The 18,095-nt window shown below is 57.2% G+C and overlaps 1 protein-coding gene across 2 annotated transcripts in view; it reads left to right on the forward strand.

Annotated features, from left to right (window-relative positions):
• Positions 1-18,095, forward strand: part of ADGRL1 (adhesion G protein-coupled receptor L1) — a 47,692-nt gene that overhangs the window by 2,467 nt on the left and 27,130 nt on the right. For both annotated transcript variants that reach the window (XM_082621829.1, XM_082621828.1), the window contains exon 2: positions 14,576-14,739. In XM_082621829.1, coding sequence (XP_082477955.1) covers positions 14,670-14,739 — 70 coding nt within the window. In that variant the 5' untranslated portion in view covers positions 14,576-14,669. The remainder of the gene's footprint in view (positions 1-14,575; positions 14,740-18,095) is intronic.

Below are 18,095 nucleotides of genomic sequence, written 5' to 3' on the forward strand. Positions count from 1 at the left end.
CTCCCTGCCCTCCACGTGGTCTCCTAGGCCTGATGCCCTGAATCGGCCATCGGGGTGTCAGGGTGCCCCACGGAGGGTCCCCGTCTCTCATCCTCTCCATCTGCCCCATGGCCAGGGGCTGAGGACTCCGGGTTGGCCTGGGTCAGGCCCCAGCCCTGGGGGCAGGTGACTTCTCCTTCCTCCCCACTCCCCTGCCACTAATGCCAAATTTATTACTTAAAAGTAGGATGAAAACAGGGAGACTAAGAGAAGGAATACAACTTTCATTATCATATCGAGAAAGTTATCCGTGATCTTCCTAGCTAGTAATTTGCCTGCCATGCTGTTCAGAACTGACTTACCCATTAATTACAGAGATGAAAAATCATCTGGAAAGCAGAAAAGGGAACCAATTCGATCCCTGGCTGGCAGCAATGGCCCCCACGCACCGAGCACATACGTGTGTGCTCACATGTGAGTGCCCGGCCCTCCTGCTGGCATTGCCACCTTCTTCCTCCTCTTCCTCATTGGCCTCCCACGGGGCCTTAGCTCACCCCATGCTTGTTACTCCTGCTCTCCAATGCCCTACCAGGCCCTTCCTCACTCCAGGGGGTGCCCATCCCAACATCCACTCGTGGAGAGCTGGCCTAAGGCAGGATCACCTGTGCCGTGTCTGCCCTTGGACGTGGAGACGATGCCCAGGGTTGGGGGAGGGCAGGTAGCTGGGGACCAGCGCATCTGGGCTGTGGGGCCTGCAGGGAGGAGGTGGAAGGCAGGAGACTCGAAGCCTGGTTTCTATTCCCAGCCTGCCCTGGGGAGCCTCTTCTCCTGGGGGGCCCAAGGAGGACCCTGCCGGCCAGTGGGGGTGGTGGCAGCGGGCGCCCTGGCTGCTCTGGAGTCTGTTCGCATCAAGTGATCTGGTCCCGGCCTGGGGTCCACCTGCATGTGCGGGGCTGCCTGCTGCCTGCGCCTGGCATCTGCATCCTCCCTGGGTGCCCAGTCTGGCAGGAGAGAAGGTGGCGCTTCAGCCCCAGCCTGGGCATCTGGGGGCGGGGGTGCCAATCCCAGGAGGCTGTGCTGCTTGGCCCCAGAATGGGTGCCCGTGATGGAGAACAGGAGGAGCGGGATCCCCGATGTCCCCACCCTCTGGCCACGGGGAACTGAAGTTTTCAGTCTCTGCCCCCTCCTACCTCTCCAGCCAGACGTGTGGCCAAGGACACACAGAAGGCTCTGGTTTCTGTGTGGGCTCCTCTCAAGGATTCAATTTCCAGACGCCAGACATTTCCCCTCCTCCAGACCCTCCAGGGAGGCGGCGGTGGGGGGGATGCTCCTGAGATGGGGGTTCCCTGGGTCTGGAGCTGGACCTGACTGCACCAGCACTCCTCCCAGCTCTCGCCTTGGCCACCCTGATGAAAAAGAAAGTGGGGTCCCAGGTGGGAGGGGGCTGCTGAACAGAGGTCTGGAAGTGGCTCCCACTGCCCCTAGAATCCAGTCCTCTGTTACACATCTGTCTGCACCTGTGTGTACCTGTTCTGTGTGATTTGGATGGTGACCTGGACGAGCCTGTGTGCAGCCGGCCACGTGTCCGCCAGGCTGGTCCTATGTTCATAAGGGTCTCCTGTGTGCTCGTGTTTGTGAGTTTTGCAGAGGGGCTGGCAGTGTGTGTGTGCGTGTGTGTGTGTGTGTTTCCATGTGTGAACAGCTCTCTGCATCTTGTGGGCACGTGCAGGCATGCTCCCAGGCATATGTATGTAGGGCTCCTTGGAGTGAGGCTGGGTGCACCTTTTCATGAAATCTGTGAATATTTGCCAAGTGTCTTTTCACTAGGCGCTGTGATGGGGACGCCGTGGGGACAGTGCCCAGTCCTGTCCTCAGGGAACACACAGTCTAGTGAAAAAAGCAATTTCAGTCAAGGGGCTCCTATCGTAGCAGTGGGGGAGAAGGCTTGTATCTCCCCATCCAGAAGGGCCAGAGTCCCAGCTGGGGAGAGGCAGCCCTTGACTCGGAAAACAGCAGCCCCTGCGTCTTGGCACCACAGCAAATCCCAATCCCGTGGGGTGTCCTGTGATCCAAACCTGCATGACCTTCCCTATCACCTCTTCCCTCTCACCCCCTCTCTCCTCACTGCTCCTAAACGCAGTCCTACCCCAGGACCTTTGCACTGGCCGCTCCTTCACTTGGACCCCTCACCCAGACATCTGCCAAGACTTTGTTCCCTCACCCGCTTCAGATGTCACCTCCTCAGTAACCTTTACCCATGCAACCTGTTTAAAATTGCAGCCTCCCACATGCCTCCTGACTTTCCATAGCGCGGATGGCTTTTCGCACACTCTGATTTCCTGATTTATTGTGCCTGTTTGTTTATCATCTGTCTCCCCGACCAGGACCCAAATGCTCAGGGAATTTGTTACTTGGTTTGCTTTCGGATGCCAGGTGCCTAGACTTATGCCTGGCCCACAGTAGGTGCTCAAGAACTCTTAGCTGAGTAAGTGGGAGGGGGCCTCTCAAAGGACTGGAGACCCCAGGGGACTCCCCCCAGGCTTTGCACAGTGAGGGCTCCCCATCGACCCCGGTCCCTTTGGGGGATCCAGGGCTACCCACCAGGGGCCAGACCAGGCCAGCTCTGCACCTGTCCCATGCAGACACCTGTGAGGCCTCTCCCTGAGGTGGCCTCATGGGTGCTCTTGTGTGTGAGGGTGTCAGTGCGGGCAGGCGGCTCCCCTGCAGGGCGGCGTGCATATAGGGTTTAGAGCCTGGAGGGTAATGTGGGGCCCCCCTGCCCTTGCCAGGGGTAGGAGTGCCATGGTCAAGGACTGAGCAACCCCTCCTTCGTGGGGACACGAACCCAGGCTCTCTCTCAAGCCCCACCCTTGTTTCAGTGGTCTGTCCCGGCACTGGGGAATTAGCCAAGTAGAAGCCCCCCTGCCAGCTTCCCCCCAAGTCCAAAATTTGGGGAAGATAAAAACTGCAATAAATACATGCCCAGGCTAAAAATAGCCTTGCCCACCCCCCCAAAGCTAAAAATAGCCAGGGCCTCTCCCTCAGAGGCTAAAAATACCCGGTAGGCCAGGCAGCCAGGTGGGTGCTCCTGTCCAGGATCGGGGACATGGTGCAGACAGGTGAGGGGCCCAGGGCAGGGTCTCCCAGCTGTGGCGTTCCTGACGTTGGGGCCGTGTCATTCTTGGCAGGGGGAGTGACCTGTGCATCATAGGACTTTTTAGCATCCCTAGCCTCAACCCTCTAGATACCAGGAGCATCCCTCCCCTGCCCCCCCACCCCCCGCCAGCTGTGACACCTAAAAATGTCTCCAGACAGCCTGGGAAAAGGAGCAAAATTGTGCGCCCTCCCAGGTGAATAGCACTGCTCTAGATCAGGGGTCGGCGGAGTCCCTCTGTGAAGACCCAGACAGCAAGTATTGGAGGCTTTGGTGGGCTTACTAGTCTTCTTCTCCCTCTTCTTCTTAACCCTTTGAAAGTGGCAAAACTATTTTTAGCCCATTGGCTGCGGGCAGTGTCCAGGCCATAGGTGCCCCACTCCCACCCTGGAGCACCACCCCGCTCCCGCCCCATTGTCCCTGGTGGTGGAGGTCAGGGCATCCTTGGATGCACCCCATTGGCAGAGGGACAGCCCCACTGGGGGCATGTCTGGTGCTGTCTGTCCCTTTCACCTCCCTGCCCTCACCTCCTCCCACTCCCCTGTGCTCGCTCCCTCACTGGTTCTCAAACATGCAGGCCCTGGCCAGCCCCAGGGCCTTTGCAGAAGTCTTCTCCTCCCTGGGCACCTCTGTGGCTCCTCCCTCAGCTTCCCAGAGCTTTGCTGACGTGTCCAGCCTTTCCCCATCACCGTATTTAAGATTGCATGACACACCCCCACACACATACACACACACAACGCTAGTACATCAGGGGATTGACCTCTTCAGTGTTTGTTCTTTGTGTCTGGCTCGTGCATGGCTGTGTCTCCAGCACCTAGATCAGCACCTGGTACACAGTATGTGCTCTAAAAGAGACGCGTAGGATTGCTGGATATCACTTCTAAGCCCCATAACCACTGCTGGGAGACTTTCAACCCGTTTCCCTGGGGAAGAGACAGAATGCAGGGGAGGGAGGTGGGGGCCTCGTCACACAGCCTAAAGTGGGCACAGCCGGGATTTGAACCTAGGGCCCTGAGACCCAGGGCCTCTTTCCTCTTGGCCTGCGGAGCACCGTTTCTCCATCCCTCTGGTCTCTGCCCCTTCACTGCTAGTCTGGTGGTAGCAGAGGGCCCCAGAGCCTTCTTCCATGCACTCTGCCTCAGGCCCTGGCTCCCATGACTGTTTTCAGCACTGCTCTGCATGCCTGGAGTGAGTGCGAGGCTTGTGGCCAGTCAGGGAACATCTTGGGGTGGAAATGGACCACAGGCCACCATGGTACCAACCCACTGTGGCGAGAAGCGTCAGAGAGGTGCCCGGTTGGCCTGCAAGTCAGGGAGAGCTTCCTGGTGGAGGGGGCTTCCCAGCTAAGATCTGGAGGGGAAAGAGGGATAAAGTGGAGCAGAGGGAGAGTTTGTGAGAGGGAGGGGCCTGCCCTGAGGTCAGAAAGAAGGGGGTGGCTCGGGGGGGGGAAGGAAAGACATTTCCTGGCCAGGTGGGGAGAGAGGACGCCGGTCTTTGGGGCCGAAGGACTGTTTGTGGGTTTGCGTTTCTACTTGTCCATGGGGCTGGGGAGGCCTGTGAAGGGATCAAGGCCCATGAGACATGGCTGGAATGTTTAGCATGCACTCCCTCTGGCTTGCTTTGTAGGAGAGAACTTCAGAGGGCGGGTGGGTGGGGCAGGGGAGGGTAGTGGAGAGGCCAGTGTGGGTAGGAGGCCGCCACAGCTGTCAAGGTGAAGGCCCAGGTGGAGGCCTTGAGACATTAGAGATGGACCCGTGTGGGGCTTTCAGGACAGAGTTGACATGATTTAGTAGATGATCGGTTGAAAGGGGAGGGTGAGGGGGAAACTGCAGGTTTCTGGTTCTGACAGCAGTGTGGAGCTGGAGAAACAAAGAGGGAGGGGGTGGGGAACACCCTCTGCTCTCAGCAACACCCCTCCTCACATACACAGTCTGATCTCCCCTTGCCAGCAGGAGTCTGTGAGTACCCGAGTCAGGGCACGTCTTGTCCCCACTCAGAACCTCCACGGCTCCCACCTCACTCCCACAGGCCCTGCTCGCCCTGCCCTGTAAACCCGCCCTCACCTCTTCCCTCTCTCCCCTCACTCACTGGGCCAAAGCCACACTCCAGCACATTCCTGCCTCAGGGCCTTTGCATATGCTGTTCCCACTGCCTGGATACCCTTTCTCCAGTACCTAGATGGCTCCCCTCCTTGAGACCTTTGCTAAAATGTTACCTTCTTGACCAGGTGTTCCCTGACCACCCCATCTACATTTGCACCCACGCATACCCCCTCCACTCTCTCTCTCCCCTACAAGCTTATTTTCCTCCAAAGCACTTGTGACCAGGTGGGAGCTAGGTAACTATCCACTGAATGGACAACCTCTTCTATGGGTCTGTTTCATCTTTGTTCATTAAACAAATTAACAAGAACCCTCTCCTTGCCCAGGGCTGGGCATGCAACAGAGAGCCAGGCCAACCCACGATGGAACTTTCCCTGGTGGGATAGACTTTCAACTGCAGAGCCCAAGTCCCATTAGGGGAGTAAAATGTGGAGCCCCAGTGTGCCGCTAGTGTGGGTACAGGAGGGACCAACACAGTCCTGGCAGGCAGAGCCTTTTGGAGGAAGAAGGGACAGAGGGCAGGAGTCCTCTGGGTATGTGAGAGAGAGATGTGGAGGGTGAGGTTAGGCCAGAGCAGAGAAGGTGATGAGAAGGTAGCAGGAGACCAGGGCCTGAAATGCCATGTTGAGGCCTCTGAGGCAATAGGGAGCCATGGAGGACTGTAGGCAGGGAGGGATGTGACTGGGTTTTCATTTTGCAAAGATCACTCTGGCTGCAGGGTAGAGATCGGAAGTGGTGGGAGTAGCAGATAGATGGGGGAGACCAGGGAGGAGGCATCCAGGGAGAAGGGGAGGTTTTGAATGCTCCCACCCCCTGCAGTCCAGCGCCACTTGGCAGCCAGAGTGACCTTTTTAAAATTTACAAGACAGGGGCTTCCCTGGTGGCGCATTGGTTGAGAGTCCGCCTGCCGATGCAGGGGACGTGGGTTCGTGCCCCGGTCCGGGAGGATCCCACATGCCGCAGAGCAGCTGGGCCCGTGAGCCATGGCCGCTGAGCCTGCGCATCCAGAGCCTGTGCTCCGCAGCGGGAGAGGCCACAACAGTGAGAGGCCCGCGTACCGCAAAAAAAAAAAAAAAAAAATTTACAAGACAGACAAACCCCACCCTGTGGCGCCGACATCTAGTGGGAGAGAGATAATAAGCAAATAAGTAAAACGCGTGGCTGGCATGCTAGCGATGAGCAATGAGTGCCATGTAGAAATAAAGCCAGAGCAGGATGCAAGAGTGCTGGAGCCAACAGGGCCTCCCAGAGCCAGCAGCGTTTGTGTAAAGACCTGAAGGAAGCAGGGGAGAAGCTATATGCAGCTATCTGGGGAGGAGGGACCGGCCAGTGCAAAGGCCCTGAGAGGGGACTGTGCCTGGTGTTAGTGAGTGAGGGGGAAAGTGTAAAGAGGTGAGGGTAGGGAGGGGACAGGGCAGAGTGTGCAGGGGCTTGTGGTCCGAGGAAGGGCTTTGGCTTTTGCTCTGAGTGCGGTGGGAGCCATGGAAGGTTCTGAGCAGAGGAGGGATGTGCCCAGACTCGGGTGCTCACAGGCGCCCTCTGGTGGCTCTATGTGGAACAGACTGGGCAGCAAGGGTGGAGAGCTGGGAGAGACAGGGGAGGAGGCGACAGGGCTGGACCAGGGAGGGGACCAAGGAGTCAGGAGAAAGTGAGCAGATTCTGAAGAAGGAGACGGAAGGAGCTGCTGTAGGGATGAGAGGAGAAGAGGGGTCTGTATGGTTCTTGAGCGCCTGGGAGGACTGGGCTGCCCTCTGCTTGAGATACGGGTAGATGAAGGGGTGGAGCTGAGGGTTTGGTGGGGACCCTGCCCTCCCTGAGCCCACAGCCCACTTCCTGAAGGAGGTTATGTGCAGACACTCTCTGGGCACCTGCTCCGTCTCTGTGAGGGAAGTCTGTTAGTCCCAGAGTAGGGATAGGGAAATGGGCTCAGAGAGGCCAAGAGCCTGGCCCAAGATCACACAGCAGATTGACACCCAGGAGTCAAGTCCTTGGACCTATCCCAGGGCCTGCTAGTTACCCACTCCGCCATGCCCGAGGTTTTCCTGGAGGAGGTGGGCCTGTGGAGCTGGGCTCTCGGGCTGCTGGGTTTGGGGAAGACTCAAGGCTGCTGGGGACGGAGCAAGAGGCAGGAAGCTTGTGTTGAGGGGCCCGGAACCCCGCTGTTGGTGCGCGCGCCGCCCCCCCCCCGCGCCCCCGCATTCAGACTCCCACCCACTCAAGCACTGCGCGTTGCCATGGCAACCTCACTCGAGGGCAAGCTAGCAGCGCCTCCCGTCCTCCAGCAGCTTGTTCTCCTCCTATCACCCACCCTCCCCTGCCCCATCCCAGGGCACCTGAGGACAGAGCCTGGGCCGTGTCACCCAGCCCTGGGACCCCTCTGCACCCGCCCCTTGACTTGAAACTGATGTGGGGCTCAGGCAAACCCGGAGGCAGGTGTGGGACCAGTGGGCGGTCCACGTGACCTGGGGGTCCGACACACCTGGGGCTCAGAGGGTGGTGGGCTCTGTTTCCCATGGGTTAAATTGGGGTCACTCACACCCTCTGAGGCTCAAGGTGGGGACAGACACAGGTGGGGGCTCACCTGACCCCTGTGTGCATGTCCACTTGTGAGGATGCTTACACAGATGCAGTGGGGGCCTAGAGGAGGGAGCTTTCGAGGGCCCCCAGTTCTCCCCAGCTCCCCGTGCTCAGCCTGGGGTTCAAAGACCCCTTGCCAGTCAGGTGTCCCGGGATCTCACTTTCCTCTTGTGTAAAATGTGGGTATACACCCCCCACCCCCTTACTAAGTTCTTCTGAGGATTAAAGGAGATACAGGCATGCAGTGCTCAGAATGGGGCACAGAGGTGTCAGCCACTGCCCCTGGCATCGTGGATGGTTCTGGCAAACTGGAGATCCCAGCTGGGTCCCCACACCTTGTAGTTGAAAGGCTCCCCTGAAGTTGTGTGGTTCAGGGCCCTGCCCCCATCTCTGCCTCAACTCCCCCACCATGTGCCCTGACACCCTGTGCGAGTTTGCTAGGGCTGCTGTGACAACATACCCCAGACTGGGCTCTGACAACAGCAATTTATTATCTCCCAGTTCTAGAGGCCCAGAGTCCAAGATCAAACTGTCAGCAGGGTTGGTTCCTTCCTCTCCCCTGGCTTTTGGTGGTTTGCCAGCAATCCGTGGCTTGTAGACGCATCACCCCAATCTCTGCCTCTGTCTTCACATGACGTTCTCCTTGGTGGGGGGTGGGGGGTGTCTGTGTCCAAATATCTCCTTTTTATAAGGACACCAGTCTGATTGAATTAGGGTCCACCCTAATGACCTCATTCATTTTAACTTGACTACCTCTTTATCTCCAAAGAAGATCCCATTCTGAGGTGCTGGGGGATAGGATGCCAGTGTATCTTTTTAGGGGGGGAACACAATTCCATTCATCCCAAGGCCTCAGGGGTAGTCAGGCCTGGGCCTCCCAGGTGGTTCCCACCTATCCACGTCTGACCTCACCGCCTCGCTTAGGTGAGCACCGGGCAGCAGGCAAAACTCCCCAGGGCCGAGTGGGCATGCAGTCAGGCCAGGACGAGAGGGAACAGAAGCTGCAGTGCCTAGTTCCCCCTGCTGCAGCCCCAAGGTGTGGACAGTTCTGGGGGTGCCTGGGGCTTCCTGGAGGAGCTGCTCTAGGGAAGGGGCTTCAGGGAGCAGCAGGCAGCCCATGGGGAACACTTTCTGTGCCCCTGAGGCAATGGTGCCCAGCCTGTGCAGGCCAGGCTTGGGCCCCAGGTCACAGGGCAGATGCCCCGTCCAGCTGTCCCCACCACCATCCTTGTGTTCATCTGGTCAATATTTGAGGACCTACTGCACGTCTAGGCACCAAGGGACGGCCTCAGGAGCTTCCATTCTCCGGGGGCTACAAAGGAAATCCATGAGCGGACAAATCAAATCACACAGCAGTGACGTGATTGGTGGAGATGGTGATGACAGTTTGGCCCAGGACACTCTGTACTCACTCTGCACCAGGCATGGCCCTGTGTGTTTCACGGGTATGAATTCATCTTGTCATGCAGCTACCCTATGAGGTAGCCCCATTTTACCGAGAGGAAGATGGAGACGTGGGAGGTTATGGGATGGTGGGGACGGGACAGACGGTCACTGAACGCAAGGTGCTATGGTGTGGGGTGACGGAGGCCCACCCACATCTCTGAGGAGGGGACATGAGCTGAGATCGAAGGGACACAGGCCAAGACTGCATGGTGGGAAGCAGCGTGGCTGGAGCAGCGGGAAAGGGGCAAGAGCCAGGTGTGTGTGACCTTGTGGGATGTGGAGTGGGAACCTTGGCAGGGATTTAAGCAGGGGAACAGTGTGTCGAGATTTTTTTTTTTTTTTTTGCCGTGCCGAGCGGCTCGTGGGATCTTAGTTCCTCGAACCCGGGCTCTCAGCAGTGAAAGCACTGAGTCCTAACCACTGGACCACCAGGGCATTCCCGACGTCTTTAAAAAGTCCCTCTGTGGAAACAACCTAAGTGTCCATCAATGATGAATGGATAGGGAATTGCCTGGCGGGCCAGGTTAGGACTGCTTGCTTTCACTGCCGAGGGCATGGGTTCAATCCCTGGTCAGGAAACTAAGATCCCGCAAGCTGCCCGGCGCGGCCAAAACAAAAACCAAAAACTTTGACATCTACACACTACTACATATAAAATAGATAACTAATAAGGACCCTGTATAGCACAGGGAACTCTACCCAATACTCTGTAATGGCCCATATGGGAAAAGAATCTAAAAAAGAGTGGATACAGGTATAAATGATTCACTTTGCTGTACACCTGAAATTAACACAACATTGTAAATCAACTATACTCCAATAAAAAATTTTTAGGACTTCCCTGGTGGTGCAGTGGTTAAGAATCCACCTGCCAATGCAGGGGACACGGGTCCGATCCCTGGTCCAGGAAGTTCCCACATTGCCGTGGAGCAACTAAGCCTGTGCACCACAGCTACTGAAGCCCATGGCACCTGGAGCCCATGCTCTATAACAAGAGAAGCCACCGCAGTGAGAAGCACGTGCACTGGAACTAGAGAAAGCCTGTGTGCAGCAACGAAGACCCAACGCAGCCCCCCCAAATTTTTTTTTAATTTTTTTTTTAAATGATGAATGGGTAAACGAAATGTGGTCCGGCTGTACAGTGGAATATTACTCAGCCAGAAAGAGGAATAACTGACACAGGCTACAACACGGGTGAACCTCAAAAACATTTTGCTGAGTGAAAGAAGTCACACACAAAAGGCCACAGATTGTATTGGGATTAGCCAAAAAGTCCATTCGGATTTTTCCATAACTTCTTATGGAAAAACCCAACCGAACTTTTTGGCCAACACGATATGACTCCATGCATATGAGATGCCCAGAACAGGCAAATGCGTAGAGACAGAAAGCAGATGAGTGGTCGCCAGGGCCTGAGGGGAGAGGGGAGAGGGAATTCTTGATTAACGGGTACCAAGTTTCCGTTTGGGGTGATACAAACGTTTTGGAAATAGATCGCAGTGGTTGTGGCACAGCATTGAGAATGCAGTTAATGTCACTGAATTCTATACTTAAAAATGGTTAAGTGACAAGTTTTATGTAGTGGTGGGTGAGGGGAGGCGGGGGGAGCCTGGGCTGCGGGAATGAGAGGGGCTGGAGGGCTGCTGGGAAGAGGTCAGGGCCGTTTGGTAGAGATGGTGATGCCCAGGTCTGCAGGGGGGCTGCCGAGGATGGACAGGTGGACGCTGGGGTGTTCTGGAGATGCAGACCCAGGACTTACTCCTGAACTGGCTGTGGGGGTGAGGGAAAGAGGAACCCAAGATTTTGACTCCTAGGGTTTTGGCCCAAGGACCTGGGAGGAGGTGGGGGGACCAGGCACTGAATTGGGGGACTGTGTCCAGTGTGGTCAGACTCCAGATGCCTTGGAGACCTAGATGGAGGTGTAGACATGAGGAGAGAAGCAGGGCTGGGACTCAGATGTGGCAGTCGTCACGGTACAGATGGTGTCTAAAGCCACGAGGTTGGTTGGATCCCTGAGGCGGGGTGTGGATGGGCAAGAGGCCTGGGGTCCTGGGGTCCCGGGGTGCAGCCCGGGAGGAGGAGAGGAGCCGCCTGCTTCAGATGGACGCGCCCCGTGCCCTGACTCTCGCCGTGCTGCGACAGCACCCTCTGATGGGCCCCTGGCCGGTCTACTGTGCATGTAGACTCTTGTCCTTACCAGAACCCTGCAGATTCGAGGTTTCGAGGGAACGGGGGGCATGAGTGGCGAGGGAACGGGGGGCATGAGTGGCGAGGACCCGCTCAGGGTCACGGGGCATGAAATGGCAGGGTCGGGCTCCAGACCCACATTGGCCGGCTGCCCCCAGAGCCTGGCATCCAGCAGCCTCTCTAGCATTAACCAGACGCTAACCAGTTTAACTCCCTAAGGGAGAGTCAGGGAGGGGAGCATCCATCAGCCTAGGGTCAGTCCCCCCCCCACCCCGCATCTGACCATGGCTGGAAGATGGGGTGCAGGAGAAATGAAGCGGTGAAGAATGCCCCCCGCCACCATGTAAAATTGTAAAGTGCTATGAAATGAACCAAAGCCCATCAAAGGCCGTATCTGGACAGGGTTGCAGGATAAGAGACAGTTGTGGGCTGAGGAAGGAGAGGAGGGAGTTTCCTGAAGGCTGGGCGCTGGGGAGGGTGCAGAGAGCTGCTGCGGGTCAGGGGCGGGGAACAGGGCTGCAAGGCTGCCCTGTGAAACTACCTTCCCATTTCCCATGAGACGAGACAGGCCTGGAGGGAGGGATGTCCTGCCCCATGAGCGAGCTGCCCTAATCTTTCTTGAGAACCCGTGCTGAGTCCCTGCCCTCAAGTTGCCCATGGTCCTAGTGGGGAAGGTAATTTATACAAGAATGTAATTTCAGGTGCCGTGAATTTAAAATGGGGCTAAGGAATTCCCTGGCGGTCCAGTGGTTAGGAGTCCGTGCTTCCATTGCAGGGGGTAAGGATTCGATCCCTGGTTGGGGAACTAAGATCCTGCATGCTGCGCGACGTAGCCAAAAAACAAACAAACAAAAATGGAGCTGAAGGATGGCAGACGAGGGGGCGGGAGTGGTTAGGGTGGTCAGGCTAGGTCACTCTTCTGGGGTGACCTTGAGGTTGAGCCCTGAATGGTGAAAAGCTCCAGCAGGCATGTGGGGATGCTGGGAGAGCATTCCAGGCAGAGGAGCAGCCCAGGCAAGGGCTCGGGCTGGAAGGAAGCTGGAGCTTCTAGGAACGGGAAGTGGGTAGGCTAGAGAGCATGGTGTTGCTGGGTCACCAGTGGCCTCTAGGCCCTGATGAGGAACAGAGACCCCAGGGGAGGGCAGAGTGGGAGGTTAATACTCGGATTTACATCATTAAATGGTCCCTTAGCACTGAGTGGAGGGCATGCGTGGAGGCAGGGAGGCTGGGAGGAGGAGGAGGCCAGGACAAGCATCCAGATGCAGCAGGATGGTGGCTTGGTCCTGGTGGTGGCACTGAGGGCCAGAAGTGGGCAGGTTGGTGAGATACTTGGGAGGCAGAGCCCGTGGGACTTGCTGATGGAGTTTATGAAGGGGAGGGGAGGGGAGGAGTCAGGAATCGAGGAGGATTCCTAGGTTTGGGTTCTGAGATTCATTCAACAGACATTCATTGCTGTGTGTCAGGCCTGTTCTAGAAGCAGGAGCAAAACAAAGCAATTCAGTGATCCCTGCCCGTGCAGGGGCCCTTCCATAAAAGGGAGAAATAGTTACATTTGAACTAAGGCCCAAAGGGGGTGAGGGAGCAGAGGAAGAGGCCATGTGAGTAAATGGTGGACAGAAGATACATGCAGAGGAAGTGACAAGTGCAAAGGCCCTGGGGCAGGAGCTGGTGTGGTTGAGGAATAGCAGAAGTGGCTGGAGCAGAGGTGGGGACAGGGAGTTACCTGGACCGGCAGATAGGCTTTCATTTTGGGGGTGGGGGGAAACAGTAGTCGGGGTTCTTTTGAGAGATTCCAAACTGGAAATAAGGGATTTGGAAAGTATTGTCTGGTCGGTGGTGTCGAGACCATAGGACAGGCTGGGATGACGGTGGGAGAGGACAGACCAGGGGTTTGCACACTGGAGGGCCGGTTAAAACACAGGTGCTGGGGAATTCCTTGTCGGTCCAGCGGTTAAGACTCTGTACTTCCACTTCAGGGGGCACGGGTTCGATCCCTGTTCGGGGAACTAAGGTCCCGCATGCCGCGCCGGCACGGCCGAAAAACAAACAAACAAACAAAAAAGCATGGGGTGCTGACCCTCCTCAGAGAATGTGCATTTCTAGCAAGTTCCTGGCCAGGCTGGTGCCCCTGGGCTGGGGCCATATTGGAGAACCGGGGTGTAGATAAAGCAAAGGACTAAAAGTAAAGATCTGGGTGTCCAGTCTCGAGAGGATCCAGGGGAGACGGAGGCAGTGAGATGAGGAGAGGCCGTGAGGGAGAAGAAGTGGGTCAGAACCCGGCTCTGTGCCCTCAGAGCCTCTGTGCCTGAGGATGGGCAGACGGGGTGGGGTTGGGGAGAATTGCAGGGGTCGCCACACAACTTCCACCCCTCCTTCACCCTCCCTGGCCCCTCAGGAGCTGCACTCACCCCTGACCCTGCCTGCTTGTCTCCAGCTTACCCTGAGGGTTCCCCCTGAGAGGAAAGAGGGGACTCAGTCATCCCTGGCTCCTGATCTGTGGCGCCAGCCAGCTGGATTCTAATTAGCTACCAGAGCCAGAGAAACGGGAAGCAGGGGATCAGGGGTGGGGACCTGGATTCCTGCCCAAGACCCAGAGGCTGCAAGCTGGGGCCTAGACGCCTGGGTCCCCCACCCTGGACGCTGTGCTGGGTGAGAAAGCTGGGGCGGGGGAGACAAACAGGCAGAGTCTTGATTTCGGGTCGGGGAAGAGGCTTCCAGAGGGCTCTCCTCCGTGATGGAGGGTCTGAGGCCTGCCTGGGTACAGATGGGCCATTCATAGCTGTGACAGTCTGAAGCGTTGCCCCAGCCACCCGAGGGGGGCTGTCAGACCCCAGGAGGTGCTTCCAGAAGGTCCAAGATGCCCAGATGGGCGGGTCCACCTGTTGGGGTGGGAGTGGAGGGTGCAGTGTAAGCCAGAGGCCTTGGAGGGGGTCAGCCTCTGGCCCAAAGGTGCAGCTTCTGTCAGATACGGCTGACTCGAGCAGGTTACATCGCCCAGCCCCTCTTGGGGCTGCAGGATGGAAGCCCTCAGCCAGCAGCAGGAGGAGAGGGGACCGGCCCAAACACCCCTCCTACTAGGCCCGCTGGGGGTCGGCCGCTGCCCCCACCTCACTCTTCCTGTCCTCCCCAGACTGGTGGGCCAGGCCGTGGTACCCACCTGGTGATGCGGGGCGAGGCCGCCTGCACAGGCCACTGAGAGCCCCGAACGCGCCCCAGCCGCCACCATGGCCCGCCTGGCCGCCGTGCTCTGGAGTCTCTGCATCACTGCCGTCCTGGTCACCTCGGCCACCCAAGGTAGGTGCTGCTGGGGCTGGGGAGGAGCCGTGCCTCCAAAAGCCTGCTAGGAGGGCGGATAAAACAGTGAAGTACCTCCCGACCACTCATTACAGTACCTGCTTCAGACCACTCAGAACCAGACCAGAGGACGACTTGGTGATTATGCCCCCTAGCACCACCAAGGGGTCCCTGGATCAGCCCCTCACCCCCCAACCCAGAGCACCAGGGTCCATCCCACCAGGGGTCCTAGAGCCTGGGATTTGGGATGTGGCCTCCCGGGACCGGGACAGGCCTTCCTGGTGAGCCGATGCTCTTCTGTCTTGTGTGTGTCTCTCTCAGTGTGATTACATCTCCGAGGCTCTCGCTGGGAAGAAGGTTTAATTAAAGCATGCCCGCTGACGTTTATTTAAAAACAACTAATTACCCGACTCGGCCCTATGCCGTTCCCGGGATCCTGCACACACCACAATTAGTGCCCCGAGCCTGCCTGCCCACCCTCACCGATTACTCAATTACAATCCCCATGGTGGGCCCAGGCAGGGGCAAGGGCAGGGCGGGAAGAGAAGCAGCCAGAGGAGGCCCGCTAGCCTCGCCCTCGCCCTCGCCCTGGGTATGCCCCCTGCCTGCCCCTCCCAGCCCTGTCTGGAGGGCACTCATAGGGGACCCTGCTCCCCAGTGCTACCTCATACAGCCCCATTCTCCAGGGAGCCACAGAGGTGAAGGGGGCATTGTTCAGCCGTGCCACAGGGCCTTGGCACTGCTCCAGCCAGCCGGCACCCTCCCCTCCCCCAGCACCCATGTTCTCTACCTATCCAGGTCCTGCCCCACAGCACCAGCTGGCCTGGGAGGGGCTGCTTCCACCCCCAGACCCATCCAAGCCAGCCCTCCACCCCCGGCCTCCTTCCCGGGCCCAGGAAGGGCTAAAATTAGCTGCGGAAGCAGATGATGCTAGAGGAACACACGTAAAACTTTCCCGCGAGTGGGACTCAACTCACCCCAAAAAACTGCGAGGGCCTAGCTGCCAACCCTGTTGGGCCCCCAGGTGGCATTGGAGGCACTAGATTTTGAAAAATGGGCCCATTTGGCTCTGCTGCCATCATGCACTGGTGCCTTCTCTTCATCTACAAGTGACAGTCCCCACATTGGAGCCCAGGGCCACTCTGTGCATCCCCACTTCCCTCTGACACCCTGCAAGGCTTGGCTGGGACCAGTGTCCAAGAAGGTGGCTGCCCCAGCAGGCATGGACAGTACTGAGCCCACTCTGTCCAACAGACACTAGCCTCCTTAATCATCTTAATGATAATAGTAATTAGTGGCTTGCCATCTCACTATGTACCATGTGCACTGCAACCCTCTGCATGGATATGTGAGATAGGCGTTATCAGCTCCTTAGGGAAAGAAACAGGAGCACAGTGGTGGTCAGTGACTGGATGAGGCCAGCAGCCAGGGAGTGGCCAAGCCGGAATTTAAACCCCAGCCAGGGGCTTCCCTGGTGGCGCAGTGGTTAAGAATCCGCCTGCCAATGCAGGGGACAACGGGTTCGAGCCCTGGTCTGGGAAGATCCCACATGCCGCGGAGCAACTAAGCCCGTGCACCACAACTACTGAGCCTGCGCTCTAGAGCCGGCGTGCCACAACTACTGAGCCCCTGTGCCATAGCTACTGAAGCCCACGTGCCTAGAGCCCGTGCTCCACAACAAGAGAAGCCACCACAACGAGAAGCCTGCACACCACAACGAAGAGTAGCCCCCACTCACCGCAACTAGAGAAATCCCGTGCACAGCAACGAAGACCCAACACAGCCAAAAATAAATAAATAAATAAATCTATACAAATAAATAAACAAACAAACCCTGGCCATCTGGCTCCTGAGTCCCAGCTCTCAGTCTCCGAATGGCATGGGATGGAGACTGACGTGTGACAACGCAACCCCTCTGAGAGCAGGGCATGCCCATGGCAAGTTCTTTCATTGTCACGGCAACCCTGGGAGGTTTCCTAGGTGAAAGCAAGGAGGCCCCTCCCTGTGACGTCCTCACCGAGCACAGCACCATGCACAGCACCTCCTTCAAGAACATTTTCTAGCACAGAATCCTCCCAGTACAGCCCTGGGCTGTGGTGGCCCATTTTACAGATCCAGAAACTGAGGCCTGGTGAGGCTCCAGCAGTGGCTGTCCAAACTATAGTATACATCAGAATCACTGGTGGGTGTATCCATTCAAAGGCTCCTGGTTTCATCCCCGAGATTCTGATTCAGCAGGCCTAGGTCGGGGGGGCCCAGATTCTACATTCTGAACATGATGTGGATGCTGCTGATTCTTGGGACACACCAGGAGAAGCCCTGGTCCAAAGGACACACCTGGCCTGTCAGCTGGGAAGTGGCAAAGCCAGACTCTGTGGTTTCCTCCAGAACACGAGCGCGTTCCCTCTCGCACCGTCGTTAGGGAAGTGCACCACGCCACCCTTACCTCTGACACTAACTGCGAGTTTGGGGGTCCCCCAGACCACCCTCAGCTTTGATGATTTGCCTGAAGGATTCACAGAATTCAGAAACACCATTATACTCGTGGTTATAGTTTATTACAGTGAACAGATACAGATTAAAATCAGTCAAGAGGTGGGCTTCCCTGGTGGCACAGTGGTTGAGAGTCCGCCTGCCGATGCAGGGGGCACGGGTTCATGCCCCGGTCCAGGAGGATCCCACGTGCCGCAGAGCGGCTGGGCCCGTGAGCAACGGCCGCTGAGCCTGCGCGTCCGGAGCCTGTGCTCCGCAATGGGAGAGGCCACAACAGTGAGAGGCCCGTGTACCGCACAAAAAAAAATATATATATATCAGCCAAGAGAAGCGGTGCATGGAGCAGCATCCAGGAAAGTTCCATGCACGGGGGTTCTGGTGGTCCACTCCCAGTGCAGTCACGGGCAGCAGGAACTCTCCTGGCAATGATAAGTGACAACACGCATGTTGTATAGCCAACCCAGGAAGCTCCCCTGAGCCTTGGTGTCCAGAGTCTTTACTGGGGCTCAGTCACGTAGACATGGCTGACCTCAGCCTCCAGCCCCTCCAGAGGTCAGCTGATACCGCATGATCCAAAGTGCCTACCTGAAACCACATTGTTAGTGTACTAGTTTGCTAGGGCTGCTGTGACAAAATACCACAGACTGGGAGACTTAAGCAATAGAAATGTATTCTCTCCCAGTTCTAGAGGCTAGACATCCAAGATCAAGGTGTCAGCAGGGTTGGTTCCTTCTGAAGGCCACAAGGGAAGGATCTGTTCCAGGCCCCTCTCCTTGGTTTGTAGATGGCCATCTTCTCCCTGTATCTCCACATCGTCTTCACTCTGTGTGTGCCTCTAGGTCCAAATTTCCTCTTTTTATAAG

Source organism: Mesoplodon mirus (genome assembly GCF_964341445.2).
Source record: "Mesoplodon mirus genome assembly, chromosome: 5".
NCBI lineage: Eukaryota > Metazoa > Chordata > Mammalia > Artiodactyla > Ziphiidae > Mesoplodon > Mesoplodon mirus.